Source organism: Anolis sagrei, chromosome 3 (assembly GCF_037176765.1).
Source record: "Anolis sagrei isolate rAnoSag1 chromosome 3, rAnoSag1.mat, whole genome shotgun sequence".
Taxonomy (NCBI): Eukaryota; Metazoa; Chordata; class Lepidosauria; order Squamata; family Dactyloidae; genus Anolis; species Anolis sagrei.
Window position 1 is genome coordinate 271222241 of NC_090023.1, and position 15934 is coordinate 271238174.

At 44.9% G+C, this 15934-nt stretch overlaps 3 protein-coding genes across 4 annotated transcripts in view; all 3 read left to right on the forward strand.

Moving 5' to 3' along the window:
- The window catches only part of IL1RAP (interleukin 1 receptor accessory protein), a 199930-nt gene that overhangs the window by 36943 nt on the left and 147053 nt on the right, over positions 1–15934 (forward strand). The window lies entirely within an intron of this gene.
- LOC137096675 (uncharacterized) lies at positions 9334–10367 on the forward strand. Its single transcript, XM_067466342.1, has 2 exons — positions 9334–10095; positions 10219–10367. Exons 1-2 carry the CDS (start codon positions 9409–9411, stop codon positions 10303–10305), a joined length of 774 nt encoding a protein of 257 aa, XP_067322443.1. The 5' UTR covers positions 9334–9408; the 3' UTR covers positions 10306–10367.
- Positions 12732–14042, forward strand: LOC137096599 (uncharacterized protein F54H12.2-like). The gene has a single exon (XM_067466285.1). The coding sequence runs from the start codon at positions 12732–12734 to the stop codon at positions 14040–14042; it is 1311 nt and encodes a 436-aa protein (XP_067322386.1).

The following is a 15934-nucleotide window of genomic DNA, read 5'->3' on the forward strand; positions in this document are numbered from 1 at the left end:
TTGACCAGTCTCTGGCCACTTGGAGTGCCTCTGGTGTTGCCGCAAGAAGGTCCTCCATCGTGCATGTAGCAGGGGTCAGATTGCATTGTAGTAGGTGGTCAGTGGTTTGCTCCTCTCCACATTCGCATGTCGTGGATTCCACTTTGTGGCCCCATTTCTTGTGGTTGGCTCTGCATCTCGTGGTGCCAGAGCGCAGTCTGTTCAGCGCCTTCCAAGTCGCCCAGTCTTCTGTGTGCCCAGGGGGGAGTCTCTCATTTGATATCAGCCATTGGTTGAGGTTCTGGGTTTGAGCCTGCCAGTTTTGGACTCTCGCTTGCTGGGGTGTTCCAGCGAGTGTCTCTGTAGATCTTAGAAAACTATGTCTTGATTTAAATCGTTGACGTGCTGGCTGATACCCAAACAGGGGATGAGCTGGAGATGTCACTGCCTTGGTCCTTTCACTATTGGCTGCTACTTCCGGCGGATGTCAGGTGGTGCAATACCAGCTAAACAGTGTAATTTCTCCAGTGGTGTAGGGCGCGGACAACCCGTGATAATGCGGCATGTCTCATTAAGAGCCACATCCACTGTTTTAGTGTGGTGAGATGTGTTCCACACTGGGCATGCGTATTCAGCAGCAGAGTAGCACAGCGCAAGGGCAGATACCTTCACTGTGTCTGGTTGTGATCCCCAGGTTGTGCCAGTCATCTTTCGTATGATATTGTTTCTAGCACCCACTTTTTGCTTGATGTTCAGGCAGTGCTTCTTGTAGGTCAGAGCGAGTGTCTCTGTAGGTCTTAGAAAGCTATGTCTTGATTTAAGTCGTTGACATGCTGGCTGATACCCAAACAGGAGGTGGGCTGGAGTTGTCACTGCCTTGGTCCTTTCACTATTGGCTGCTACTTCCTTGCAGATATCAGGTGGTGCAATACCTACTAAACAGTGTAATTTCTCCAGTGGTATTCCAAGTGGTGACTACTTGGCATTCCTTAGTTTTGCACCAACAGTTTATATCCCTCAGGATTGCCAAGTAGGCACCAAGTATTTCCAAGTGGTGACTACTTGGCAATCCTGAGGTATATAAACTGTTGATGCAAAATTAAAGAATGCACCCAGATGCATTTTGGATTTGCACCTAAAAGGAATTATTTTCAGCAGGTCGTTCGAATATCATTGCCCTTTGTAGGCGTGTGGCTGGTTGGAGGCCTGGGCAATGCAAGGAATCCCGCTGGGGAACCCTTCACTTTCCCAGTTCATTACTTCTTGGAATTGCATGCTGTGCAAAGTCATTTGGGGAGGGAGATCTTTGCATTTCCGAAAGGGTGCAAATGAAGTCCATCTGCTCTTGACAATGCAGATCTATGTTTGCACAATTGGCTCATGATTCAGACAGAGTCCCACATTCCCTGGTGTTTGACGGAGGCTCTTTGTGTGACGTTTGATCTGGGTTTGATCATTTGGAAACCCAAAAGGAAGGCATTTATGTATCCTTTTGGTCCTGTCCTCGAGTATAGCAGCAGATGGGGGGAAATGAGAGCATTGCTCCTAATAACAATTCATTTCCACCAAATCAAATTCTCCTCTGAATTTCTCACATTGCAGAAAGTGAAAATTGTTCCCAGCTTGAACCTGTCCCTTCGCTGTCTTGGCATTTTCTTGATCACATTGCTTATCTCTTTTCTTGGGGTGCTTCAATCCTCTTTTGTAAACACTCAACACTAAGCTTAAGTTGTTGCAAAGCGGTGGGTCTGCTCTGCCAGGACACTTAAACCAGTTGTTGTCAGGCAAAACTACGGTGAGGTGGATCTGTAATTGGTTAAATGGACGAACCCAGAGGGTGATTCTCCCCAAGGCTTCCTCCTCTTCATCCGGGAAAGAAGTGACGAGCGGAGTGCCGCAGGGTTCTGTCCTGGGCCCGGTCCTGTTCAGGATCTTCATTCATGACTTAGATGAAGGGCTAGAAGGCAGGATCATCAAGTTTGCAGACGACACCAAATTGGGAGGGATAGCCAATAGTTCAGAGGACAGGAGCAGGATTCAAAACGATCTTGACAGATTAGAGAGATGGGCCAAAACTAACAAAATGAAGTTCAACAAGGACAAATGCAAGATACCCCACTTAGGCAGGAAAAATGAAATGCAGATACAGAATGGAGGAGGCCTGGCTCGAGAGCAGTACGTGTGAAAAAGATCTTGGAGTCCTCATGGACAACAAGTTAAACATGAGCCAACAATGTGATGTGGCGGCAAAAAAAGCCAATGGGATTATGGCCTGCATCAATAGGAGCCTAGTGTCTAGATCTAGGGAAGTCATGCTACCCATACTCTATTCTGCTTTGGTTAGACCACACCTGGAATATTGTGTCCAATTCTGGGCACCACACTTGAAGAGAGAGATTGACAAGCTGGAATGTGTCCAGAGGAGAGCGACTAAAATGATAAAAGGTCTGGAGAACAAGCTCTATGAGGAGCGGCTAAAGGAGCTGGGCATGTTTAGCCTGAAGAAGAGAAGGCTGAGAGGAGATATGATAGCCGTGTATAAATATGTGAGAGGAAGCCACAGAGAGGAGGGAGTAAGCTTGTTTTCTGCTTCCCTGGAGACTAGGACGCGGAACAATGGCTTCAAACTACAAGAGAGGAGATTCCATCTGAACATGAGGAAGAACTTCCTGACTGTGAGAGCTGTTCAGCAGTGGAACTCACTGCCCCGGAGTGTGGTGGAGGCTCCTTCTTTGGAAGCTTTTAAACAGAGGCTGGATGGCCATCTGTCAGGGGTGATTTGAATGCAATATTCCTGCTTCTTGGCAGAATGGGGTTGGACTGGATGGCCCAGGAGGTCTCTTCCAACTCTTTGATTCTTTGATTCTATGATTCTATGTGCCTTCATGACAGTTTTGACTTGCAGTGATCTTATTATTATCACTGGATTTCTGAATTAACATTTGCTCAAAGTGGGTTTGAAAGCATTATTTCTTGTTTAACTGTAGAGTCCTTACTTTGAAAGTAGTTCTTCTACTTCAGAAATTTTGTTTTTGTGGCTGCCACAAACTGTGTTGAATTGGTTGAGACTCAACAAGAGAGCCATTGAAAAACAATAACGAAATGTGATGCAGGATGTCCTGCAAAAACAAAGTTTTTGGACTTTAATAAACATTTCCTATGTGCTTGTGATAAAGCCAATAAGGAAATTGCATTTATAACCCAGGAACAAAAAGTCATGTTGTTATTATATGTTGTTGAATGCTTTCATGGCTGGAATCACTGGGTTGCAGAGGCTGAAGATGCCTGGCAGAGATGCAGGTGAAAGGTCAGGAGAGAATGCTGCCAGAACATGACCATGCAAGCTGAAAAACTCACAGCAAGCTGTTCTTGTTGTTCTTGTTGTTGTTATACAGTGTCAATATTGGAGTTGTGTGTTTTCAAGTCTTTTCTGATTACTCTTATCACAGACTCTCCTTGGTTCAGAGAAGGTTTGCCTTGGCCTTCCTCTGGAGCTGAGAGAGTGTCACTTGCCCAAGATCTCCCCGTGGTTTTCTTGGCTGAGGAAGGATTCAGGTCTGGGTCACAGAATCATAGAATCAAAGAGTTGGAAGAGACCTTATGGGCCATCCAGTCCAACCCCATTCTGCCAAGAAGCAGGAATATTGCATTCAAATCACCCCTGACAGATGGCCATCCAGCCTCTGTTTAAAAGCTTCCAAAGAAGGAGCCCCCACCACACTCCGGGGCAGAGAGTTCCACTGCTGAACGGCTCTCACAGTCAGGAAGTTCTTCCTCATGTTCAGATGGAATCTCCTCTCTTGTAGTTTCAAGCCATTGTTCCATTGCGTCCTAGTCTCCAGAGAAGCATAAAATAAGCTTGCTCCCTCCTCCCTGTGGCTTCCTCTCACATATTTATACATGGCTATCATATCCCCTCTCATCCTTCTCTTCTTCAGGCTAAACATGCCCAGCTCCTTAAGCCGCTCCTCATAGGGCTTGTTCTCCAGACCCTTGATCATTTTAGTCACCCTCCTCTGGACACATTCCATCTTGTCTTGAATTGTGGTGCCCATTTGACTACGTCTCTAGAGCCGTAGTCAAATGCTCAGAGTACTCTGCCACGCTGGCTTAAACCATGTCCTTGCCTGACCAGGGAACCTCGATGAATGGGAGAAGCTTCTGTCAAAGGGGAGATGTCTTCATGTCCCACTTGGCAACCCTTAATAGATGTTCCCTCCAATCCATCCCTTCAGGCTTCCTCTCTGTCTTCTTCCACCGCAGACCCGCCTCTCGCTCTGGATTTTCCGCTCCGCCAAGCCCAAAGTGAGACGTAAACTGCGATGGCTGCAAGGTGTTTGTAATCTCTGCCAGCTAAGCGGTGGTGCGTGCCATTCTCAGCTTGGCGAAGAGGAAGGGGACCCAAATGCAATGCTGAGGCTAGGAAAACGGAGAGATGCATTTTTTGGCCCAAATCCCTATCTCTCTTTGCGCTTTTGCTGATGCCCAGCACAGCCAAAATGCACTCTGAGATTGTCCTAAACCTGTCACCCTCTTTCTAAATCTTAGTTGCTGCAAAGCTCAGTTTTGGAGACTTGGGTTCATATTCTTGCTCTGCCAGTGGTTGACTTTGGGGAAGTCACACTCTCTCAGTCTCAGAGGGAGGCCGTGGTGGCAAACAGTGTTTCTCAACCTGTGGGTCAGGATTGCAAGGGGGTTTCAGAGGGGTCTCCAAAGAACATTAGATACATACTAGCTGTCCCCTGTGGCCCAGTCTGTTGATCTAGTAATAAAGTAATGAGAAAGTGTTGGTTTCTAATATATGTAATGTCTTTCTTCTTGTGGGTAAACAGTATTTCTTGCTGTTTCTTTGTCAGTGTTGATGTGGAGAGTGTCTGGTTTGCCCACTCTGGAACAGGCAACATATCATTGTCCTTCTTTAAGGGTCCCTTTGAAATCTATGATACTATATCTGTGTGTGTGTGTGAATTATATGAATTATATCTACCTATCCCTCTATATCTATGGCTGGATGGCTCTTTGTCTGGAGGGGTTTGATTACGTTTTCTTGCCCTGATGAAGGGAGTATTTTCTGTTGGTCATGGGGGTTCTGTGTGGGAAGTTTGTCCCGATTCTGTCATTTGTGGGGTTCAGAATGCTCTTTGATTATAGGTGAACTGTGAATCCCAGTGACTACAACTCTCGAATGTCAAGGTCTATTTCCCCCAAACTCCGTCTGTGTTCATATTTGGGCGTATTGAGTATTTGTGCCAAGTTTGGTCCAGATCCATCATTGTTTGAGTCCACAGTGCTCTCTGGATGTAGGTGAACTACAACTCCCAAACTCAAGGTCAATGCCCACCAAACCCTTCCAGTATTTTCTGTTGGTCAGGGGAAGTTCTGTGTGCCAAGTTTGGTTCAAGTCCATCATTGGTGGAGTTCAGAATGCTCTTTGATTGTAGGTGAACTGTGAATCCCAGTGACTACAACTCCAGAATGTCAAGGTCTATTTCCCCCAAACTCCATCTGTGTTCATATTTGGGCATATTGAGTGCTTGTGCCAAGTTTGGTCCAGATCCATCATTGTTTGAGTCCACAGAGCTTTCTGGATGTAGGTGAACTACAACTCCCAAACTCAAGGTCAATGCCCACCAAACCATTCCAGTATTTTCTGTTGGTCAGGGGAAGTTCTGTGTGCCAAGTTTGGTTCAAGTCCATCATTGGTGGAGTTCAGAATGCTCTTTGATTGTAGGTGAACTATAAATCCCAGCAACTACAATTCCCAAATGACAAAATCATATTTTTTTTGAGTGATGGTCACTCCTTGTGTTGTGAGATGTTTTGTTGCCAAATTTGGTGTGATTTCGTTCATTTGTTCTTTTATTTTTAAGGTACTCATTATGCACAGAGCATTTTTATATATATAGATATTTCTGATGGTCTTAGAAACCCTTTTGGCAGAGAAAGCTGCAGATCTCTCTGCTTGTCCTTCTTTTCCTTTTTGGAAACAGAGGGCAAATCCCCCCACCAAAAACCTTCCTCCGCTGTGGTTGGCCAGCCTCTCAGCTGGCCTCTCAGCCAAGGGGAGGACTGTTTCTGAGACTCCAAGCGAGGAGGGGAGAGCAGGCATGCTTGGCACATGGCAGTGTGGTGCACCTGTGGGGGCGAAGGAGAGCACGCAAGGCTGGAGGGAGGCTCGTGCCAGTGAGTCCCTTCAAGGCAGTGGGGTTGTTCGTGGGAAGTTTGGCCCAATTCTATCGTTGATGGAGTTCAGAATGCTCTTTGATTGTAGGTGAACTATAAATCCTAGCAACTACAACTCCCAAATGTCTTATTTCCCCCAAACTCCTCCAGTGTTCATATTTGGGCATAATCATGCCAAGTTTGGTCCAGATCTATCACTGGGTCCATAGTCCTCTCTGGATGTAGGTGAACTACAATATCAAAACTCAAAGTCAGTACCCACCAAACCCTTCCAGTATTTTCTCTTGGTCATGGGGCAGGGGGTTGGACTGGATGGCCCATGAGGTCTCTTCCAACTCTTTGATTCTATGATTCTATGGTGCCAAATTTGGTTCAATTCCATAGTCTGTAGAGTTCAGAATGCTCTTTCATTGTAGGTGAACTATAAATCCCAGCAACCACAACTCCCAAATGACAAAATCAATCTCCCCCAACTCCACCAGTATTCAAATTTGGGTGTATCGGGTATTTGTGCCAAATTTGGTCCAGTGAATGAAAATACATCCTGCAGATCAGATATTTACATGACGATTCATTACAGTAGCAAAATTACAGTTACGAAGTAGCAACGAAAATAATGTTACTGTTGGGGGTCACCACAACAGGAGGGACTGTATGAAGGGGTTGCGGCATTAGGAAAGCTGGGAAACATAGCTCTATAACAATGCAGTAAAGTGGGTTGTTGTAGGTTTTTCCGGGCTATATGGCCATGTTCTGGAGGCAATTTTTCTCCTGGCGTTTCGCCTGCATCTATGGCAAGCATCCTCAGAGGTAATGAGGTCTGTTGGAACTAGGGAAAATTGGTTTATATATCTGTGGAATGACCAGGGTGAGACAAAGTACTTTTGTCTGCTGGAGCTAGGTGTGAATGTTTCAGCTGATCACCTTGATTAGCATTCAATTGCTTGGAAGGGCTACCAGTATTAAAAAACTCAAAAATTACAACAGCAAAACAACAGAGGGGAAGAAACAGGCACATAAAATCACTCTCAACAAAAGATTCCCCCCAGGCCCTTCCAAGCCATTGAATGCTAATCAAGGTGATCAGCTGAAACATTCACCCCTAGCTCCAGCAGACAAAAGCCCTTTGTCTCACCCTGGTCATTCCACAGATATATAAACCCATTTTTCCTACTTCCAACAGACCTCATTACCTCTGAGGATGCTTGCCATAGATGCAGGCGAAACGTCAGGAGAAAAATTGCCTCCAGAACATGGCCATATAGCCCGGAAAAACCTACAACAACCCAGTGATTCCAGCCATGAAAGCCTTCGACAATACAATGCAGTAAAGATCCCCATAAAATTGGGAGTAGAACCATTTTTTATCACTGCCTTTTTTGCATGAGCATTTGGAATGTGTTAGGACCATGTGGGGTTAAAAGGGTTCTCCAATATTTGCAACATTTTTGGAAAGATTGGGAGCTATAGCTGGGCCTTAAAATCAGAGTCCAGGGGGACAGGTTCCTCCTGATGTACATGATGGGGCTTTTAGTGCTGGAAAAAGCAATTTAAGCATTCATTGTCATTTCTGCTGATCTTTCTCTTACCTAAAGACTGATAGGGCAGAACACACCTTTTCCCACCTTTTAGTGAAATTGCATGGCTGAAGTCCAGGGGCAAATTCACTCCACACAACGATAAGTGCTATCGCTCCAATTTAACTGTTTTGCTTCCATCCTAAAAAAAACAACCCTCTTGAGTAAATAGTTTTGCAAAGTTTGCAGCCTTCTTTAATCAAGAGTGCTGGTTCCTGACCAAACTACGTACTGCAGGATTCCATGGTATTTCAAAGTGGCATCAAAATGCATTAGTTGTCCAGTGTAGATCATAGAATCATAGAATCAAAGAGTTGGACGAGACCTCCTGGGCCATCCAGTCCAACCCCATTCTGCCAAGAAGCAGGAATATTGCATTCAAATCACCCCTGACAGATGGCCATCCAGCCTCTGCTTAAAAGCTTCCAAAGAAGGAGCCTCCACCACACTCCGGGGCAGAGAGTTCCACTGCTGAACAGCTCTCACAGTCAGGAAGTTCTTCCTAATGTTCAGATGGAATCTCCTCTCTTGTAGTTTGAAGCCATTGTTCCTTGTCCTAGTCTCCAAGGAAGCAGAAAGCAAGCTTGCTCCCTCCTCCCTGTGGCTTCCTCTCACATATTTATACATGGCTCTCATATCTCCTCTCAGCCTTCTCTTCTTCAGGCTAAACATGCCCAGTTCCCTAAGCCGCTCCTCATAGGGCTTGTTCTCCAGACCCTTGATCATTTTAGTCGCCCTCCTCTGGACACATTCCAGCTTGTCAATATCTCTCTTTATGCACCCCAAGTTGGCTAGACAACCTTATCTAAGACTTTCTTGAACCCTGTGCTGGTATAGCTGTACCATGAGCTTCAGCTTCATTTTCTTTCTATTGAGTGGTTGCATATATTCCAAGGTTCCATGCATTTGCAACAAGGTGACTTCCCTTGATTTGCAATCATAGAGCTAGCCACCTGTCTATCATTGTTGTGTTTGGTTCTGCCTCTTTCCCCGGGGATCTGGGGAGGAGTGGAAACCATTTTTAGTTCAGTCTTACAGAAGGAAACTAAGCTATAGGACGTGGACCAGCTTCACCTGCAGGAAAGCTTCATTTCTTATGAGTTTCCAGGCAGGGGGCGGGGGTGGGCCCAAAGCTTTGGCTGGGAGCTTACAGCCTCTCAGCCTTACAGCATCCAGGGGAAAACAGCTTTACAGACCTAAAGAATTCCAGCTGGAGAATCTACAAGAGTAGTAAAAGGTGGCACCTCTCGTCAAACTCAAATTTGACAGGTACCACGCCCACTTTTGGGGAAGGCCCCTCCCACGCCCCGCCCACTCAATGCCCGGAAGTCCCGCCTGCCCTAAACAGGAAATGGATGCCTGAGAGTCCCTCCCACGGGCTGAAACCCCACCCCAGTGTCCGCCCCACCCCGCCCAACCCATTTGTGTGGAACATAGCATGGATAGACCTATCCCCAATGAATGGCATGTGGAAATGAACAGCCTGAGCCCCTAGCGGCCCCTTTCTAAGATGCCATCACGTGTTGCGTTGTAACCAATAGGGAATGGTTTAGGTTCATAAGGTGACCATGTGATAGTGGGGCCCAATAGGCGTTGTTTTTAGGGGTTAAATAACCATAGTAGAGTTTTAGGGAGCCTGCTCTGACTATTTTGCAGAACAACACATAATATGGAATCGCCCGCTGGCCCTTCAACCTCCGTGAGCCTTTCAGCACCAGATGCGCCTAGAAAGAAGCAATCAACTATGAAGAGAATAGCTGAAAGCGAGTACAGGTACTGGTCTTATCCAATCACGGAGGGGGCAACAGGATTTTCCATACCGGGAACACCTGTGAACAGTCCTAAAAAGCGGAGAGAATCCTCGAGTGCAAAACCACCGACAAGGCTCAACTTATTACCGGGTCTTTATGCTGTGGAAAATAAATTCACAGATGTTGAGCCTGATTTTTATGGTCGGGGTACAGACCGTGTCGATTTGAAAAAGCTTTACCCTGAAATGCCGAGAATGCGATGTGGCGACGCTGATGTGGATGTTGATGATGAAGGGTATGGAAGTCTGACTAATAACCTCGGCTACCAGGACGAAGAGATAGTGCCTGATACAGACCCTGAGGATTTGAGAAGATGGCATGCCAAAATGGAGGAAAAACGCCGGGCGGAGGCTGAGGCTGAAAAGATGGATGAAGGAATGGACTGTAAAGCAGACTATAAGGATAGCGAGAGTATGTGTGAAGAACCAAACCCAGACAGAAGCATTCGGAGGTCACTCCTATCTGATCTGTTGAAGTATGCGGCAGAGGAAAAGGAAAACACGGCTGTTGATGAAAACACTTCTGACGGTTTTGAGAGTTCTAAGGTAAGTGTTAGAATGTTCATACTGTGTATGTGTGGGGGTGGGGTAGGGTGGGGTATGGTGTTGTGAAAGAGAGTGATGAAATTGTGTGTTGTAGACTCAATGCTATTTGTTTGATTTCCATAGGGAAGTATCCACCTTTCGGGTGATGTGCGGAATCTACAGATCGGGGACTCGCAGACCATGGAAGTTTCCATCATGTCCTGTCTTTAAAACAAATCCTGCAGAATAGAGATGCTATGTGTGTTTTCTCAATAAAATGAGTTTGATCTGTACCCTTGTGTTCATTTCATGCATTAAGAGCCATGTCAGAATACGCAGAAATCCTAAAGAAAATATATTATTCGCCGGGGAAGGTAGGAAGCCTCGGAGGTGTTTGTCCGCTTTTTCAAGAAGCCAGAAAACAATGCAAAAGTGTGAGGAAGCGGGATGTTACTCAATGGTTATCCAAACAAGACAGTTACACGTTACACAGGCCAGCGAGGATCCATTTTAGAAGAAACAAGACTATTGTTTCTCATGTGGATTCTCAATGGCAGGCAGATTTAGTGGATATGCAGCGACTTTCAAAGTATAACCGTGGTTACAAATACATTTTAACAGTGATAGACATCCTGTCTAAATACGCATGGGGGGTACCTCTGAAGGATAAGTCAGCTAGAGAGGTGGCAGGGGGGCTTAATGCAATCTTTACACAAGATGGTCGAAAACCTGAAAAATTACAGACAGACCGGGGGCGAGAGTTTCTAAACAAGTCAGTATCCACGCTTATGAAACATCATGGGGTCCAACACTTTGTCACCAACAACGAGGTTAAAGCTGGAGTTGTGGAGCGATTTAACAGAACTTTAAAAACAAAAATGTGGAGATATTTCACAGCTCATAACACTTTTACCTACATCGATGTTCTGCCTTTGTTACTCAAAAGTTATAACCACAGTTTTCACCGCACTATCAAAGCGAGACCCGTAGATGTTAACGACTCCAACGCCTTAACAGTGTGGAGGAGAGTTTACGGGCCCCCTGTGAAAAGAATAGAGGTAAAAGCAAACCAAATCAGAAAAGGAGACCACGTGAGGATTTCCAAAAGCAAGGGTAAATTTGCTAAGGGGTATGAACAGAACTTTACCACAGAGATATTCATTGTGGACCAGGTTCTTCAAAAAACAGACAAGCCGGTGTTTCTTTTGAAAGATTATGGGGGTGAAGATGTCATAGGCAGCTTTTATGCTGAAGAACTGCAAAAGATTAATACAGACAAAGACTGCATCTACAGGATTGAAAAAATTCTATCCACAAAAGGCCAAGGGGCGAGAAAGCAATACTTAGTGAAATGGTTAGGATGGCCTAGCAAGTTCAACAGTTGGGTTCAGGCTTCCGAAGTAACAGAACTTGCCTAGCTGAGAGCTTTTTATTCCTAAGGAAAGAAATGGGGGATGGTGGTTTTTACGTCACATTACCTAGCAATGCGAGTGCTATAGCCTTTCCCGGGAACTCCATTTCAAGCTTCACTATATCATTAGCAAAACCTCTAGAGCTCTCGGGGGCCTGGGAAGTAGGACTAGTTGAAATACAGTATCCTCACACCTGGGATAATCTGACGACCCACCCAACTTTTACTATTGTACAAGAAGAAAAGAAGTGGGTCTTCTTTCTGGAGAACGGGTATTATTCTAACATCCCAGAGCTGTTGAGATATATGAACGAACGCATTACAGCACGATGGAACCCACTGAATGCGGTTCTTAAATATGAACCAGTGAGCAGAAGGGTCCTACTTAAACCCGAGAATAAGTATAAGATAGTAGCTGATAAGGAATTACAGTATATATTAGGGCTGCCCCCCAACATTCCGGCCAATGAGTCAGCTTTCTCAGCAGACATCACAGGAGGTTTCAACACCTTATATGTTTACACCGATATAGTGGAGCACCAGCTCGTTGGGGATTTCTACGTTCCTCTGCTGCGATGTGTGCCGGTGCAAGGGAAGAATAACGATCGTATCAACATCTGTTACGATAAACCCCACTACATCCCCGTGAGCAAACACCACATAGACACTCTCACTGTCGAGATAAAGTCAGACCAGAACAAAAATGTACCATTTCGTTTTGGAAAGGTGATCGTGAAGCTTCACTTCCGCCCCAGGAGGACCTAGGATTTTTAAAATGGTCATCTTGAAATCCTATGGGGACCCGGGTCTTTATAAAAACTATTACAGGGCACAAGCTGGAAACGGTCTACCGGGGTATCATGGTATTCCACAAATGTATGGCTCGGGCCTAGGCGGGATTTTCAGAAGCCTTTTCCGAAAAGCTGTACCGCTTTTGAGAAGAGGCTTTGACATCATTAAACCCCACGCTAAAACAGCCGCGCGTAATATAGCCAACGACATGGTCGGTCATATCACCCAGGCTGTTCTAAACAGAACAAGACCTGCAAACCCTCAAGAGGGATCGGGGCTTATGTATATTAGAAGGAGAAGAGGGTTAAAAAGAAAAGCATCGCAACTGAGATTGAAAGGCCCTCCTCAACCCATTAAAAGGAAAGTGCAACGTAGAAAGAAACCCCAGAAGCGTCGAGGAGGTAGAAAGAGGAGGAGGATACAGTCTACGAACGATATATTCTAAAACGGCAGCATGGCTTTTATTCACGGTTGTTCTGAAGAGTGCACCAAATCCGAACTTGATTTGTTTCACATTGGGCCTACACAAACTAGTATTGAGAGAAGCCTTTATATTGAAGTTCCACCATTAACCGCTCTCACAGAATCCTCACCCTTGGACTTTTTTATTGCCGGAAATGGCGAAGACTATATGGATCTCAACAACACGCTTTTATATCTGACGTGCAAAGTGGTGAATGAAGACGGATCAAACCTGGCTAACGGGGCTGCGGTAGGTCTCATGAATTACCCGATAGCCTCCATTTTCAGCCAGTTAGATGTGACTTTAGGGGACCGACTCATCAGCCAAAGTAACAACTGCTATCCTTACAGAGCATACATTGAATCCGTGCTGAACTATTGCGAAGACACACTAGCCACGCAATTTACGGCCGGGGCTTTTTATAAAGACAATGCAGGGGAACACGAGATTACGGCTCTGGATGGGGCAAATAAAGGTTTTAGCAAAAGAGCATTCCTGGGAGCTGGTAGTAAAAAAATAGACTTGATGGGACATCTCCATGCTGACTTGTTTTTCCAAGAAAAACTGCTGCTGAACGGTGTTGATGTGAAAATTAAACTCACCCGCAATAAAGATGCCTTCTGCTTAATGAGCAACGATGCAAACAGGCATTACAAATTACAGATTTTATCAGCCTCCCTCTTTGTCAAAAAAGTGAAATTAACACCAGGCGTTCGCCTAGGACACGCTGAAGCCCTCCTGACATCTAATGCCAAATACCCAGTGGACCGTGTAAGCATGAAAGTATTCAGCATACCGGTAGGGAGCCGTGTCTCCAATCAAGAGAACCTGTTTTTGGGACAACTTCCTAAACAGGTGGTGCTAGCACTCGTCGATAACGATGCTTTCAGCGGGTCATACACTAAAAACCCTTTCAACTTTAAGCATTATGACATCAATTTTGCAGCACTCTACTTGGATGGTGAGCAGTATCCTATGAAACCATTTCAACCCAATTTTGAAGAGGATAATTGTGTGAGAGAATATATGAGTTTAGTCCAGACCGCTGGCAAACACATGAGAGACAGCGCACTTTTAATTAACCGTGAGGAGTATGCAAAAGGCTACACACTCTTTGCATTTGACCTGACTCCGGATCAAGAATGTGCAGACCATTACTCGCTGATTAAAACTGGAAACCTGAGGGCAGAGCTGCGTTTCGCCAAGCCTTTGCCAACAACCGTCAATATGGTGGTTTACGGCGTTTTTGACAACGTGATAGAAATAAATCACAGGAGAAACGTCTTGTTTGATTATATGTGAAATGGATAGCCTGCAGTTAACTCGACTACTAAGCTCAAACCCCTATACTCAGAACGCTTTCTATGGGGTGTTACCCTGTGACAAGCTTCCAAGAAAGCACATCCAGCAAAGACCAGTGGCGCTGATTATCAATACTCACCCCCATAACCTTCCAGGAGAACACTGGTTAGCTGTTTACCTACCGAATGAAAGGACAGCCGAATTTTTTGACTCATATGGTCACACTCCTGACTATGCTTTGTTTCCCAAAGCCATTGTGAACTTTTTAAGAAGAAATGCTGGCAAAACTGTGTTTCATTGCAAACCTGTACAGGCCTCAGACTCGGTTGTTTGTGGACATCACTGCATTTTTTTCATTCATCAAAGATGTATGGGGGTATCCTTTAAAAATATTAGCGCGTTATATTCCGACGATTTGGATAAAAATGACAAAATGGTTATGCGTTTTGTGAAGAAAATGAACACAAGGACCCGTTCCTTAGATATGTTTCAAACGATGCAACATTGTATGTCCTGTAGTGCATTTCATAAACGTCTTTTAATAAACAGACCCTCCTAGAGGGTGCTTTTGGAATATGATCTGTGTCACTATTTTCTCTTTTTAAAAGAACAGGCAATGACAATAAATCCAAATTTAAGAAAAGAAGTATTTTATTTGGTGAAAATAAAATTATTATAAGCTAATCCAGGTAGGAGAGCTAGCTTGCCGATGCTCCCTAGAAGATTTGCGTCTTTGAGTTGGGGGTGAAGCTGTTGGGTTTTTTAAATAATCCAGGAGTTGGCGATTGGACGTATTACCTATCACGGAAGACGGGGTGTTTATTTCAGCCAAGGCTTTCATAAAAACATCCCACCCTTTAGGGAGACGTGTAACAGAAACCGCATTAGCTTGAGTTGCAGCTTTGACTAAGTCCAAGATGTTAGATCCAGGAATGACTTCTCCTTTATACACGAAGGATCCTTTATCATCCCATGTAGAAATATTCCTGTTTAGGGTTAATTTGTTGAGTATTAATCTTGCGTGACTCTTGTATCTAACAGGCAGGCTGTCTACCACTTCACGAAACACGTTGTCAGCAAAGGGGTCTGTTGTTTCTTCAGCAGTTGGTTCAGGTAGAAACAGGTTTAAATTTTGTTTCTCAGCATCCCTCTGTTTTACATGGGTTAAATATTTTTGAAGTAAGGTATTGTAGAGTCGTGCTTTTTCATGTTCGGATAAATCAGTCCGGTGTAGAATCCCCTGCATTTCTCTATCTAAGGATGAGATAGCTGTAGTTCGTATGTTTTCATCCTTTGGAAGTGGGGTTCTTAATTGATCCAGCTGACGGCTGGGGACCAAATACATTTTTTCAGCGTGTTCCATCACTGGTTTGTTAAAAGCCCGGTTAACAGGGGAACCGCAAAACTTAGCAGTGGGCCCAAAAACCCTCCAGACTGTTTCACAAGAGCCTTCTTTTTCTGAAGAGACACTTTGCTGTTTCCCAGAATTCTAATAAGTCGGCGTCTTTTTCTCAACGTTCGTAGCTGATGCGGCGCCAGAGGGATGTTTCCTTTTAAAGTATTGAGGGCTATTTCTGAGAGAGTAGCAATTAAATCGTTGGAGCCCGTGCACAATATGGCTTTTCTCTGACGTGGGGGTACCTTAATAAGCAGTTTTAATAGTTCCAGGTTTCTCTTTACACGGGTGGACATGATGCGCCGGTGGAGGAGCAGATGGCTGTTGGTCCTATGTTGTTTAAAACAAAGACCGTTTGTGATTCTGTGGTTTTTTCTTCATCAAATATACCACAGGCCAATCTGGCGGAAAGATTCCGGTTCTTAATCTGTACGCTTCTGGTGTAGTACCATGCAAATCTACCACTAAATAACCGTGAGGTTTGCTTGTTGCATCA

Coding starts and splice junctions, on each gene's coding strand:
- LOC137096599 (XM_067466285.1), top strand. CDS start 12,732: ATGGCTTTTATTCACGGTTGTTCTGAAGAGTGCACCAAATCCGAACTT.
- LOC137096675 (XM_067466342.1), top strand. CDS start 9,409: ATGGAATCGCCCGCTGGCCCTTCAACCTCCGTGAGCCTTTCAGCACCA. Junction 10,096..10,218: donor ACGGTTTTGAGAGTTCTAAG/GTAAGTGTTAGA, acceptor TGATTTCCATAG/GGAAGTATCCACCTTTCGGG.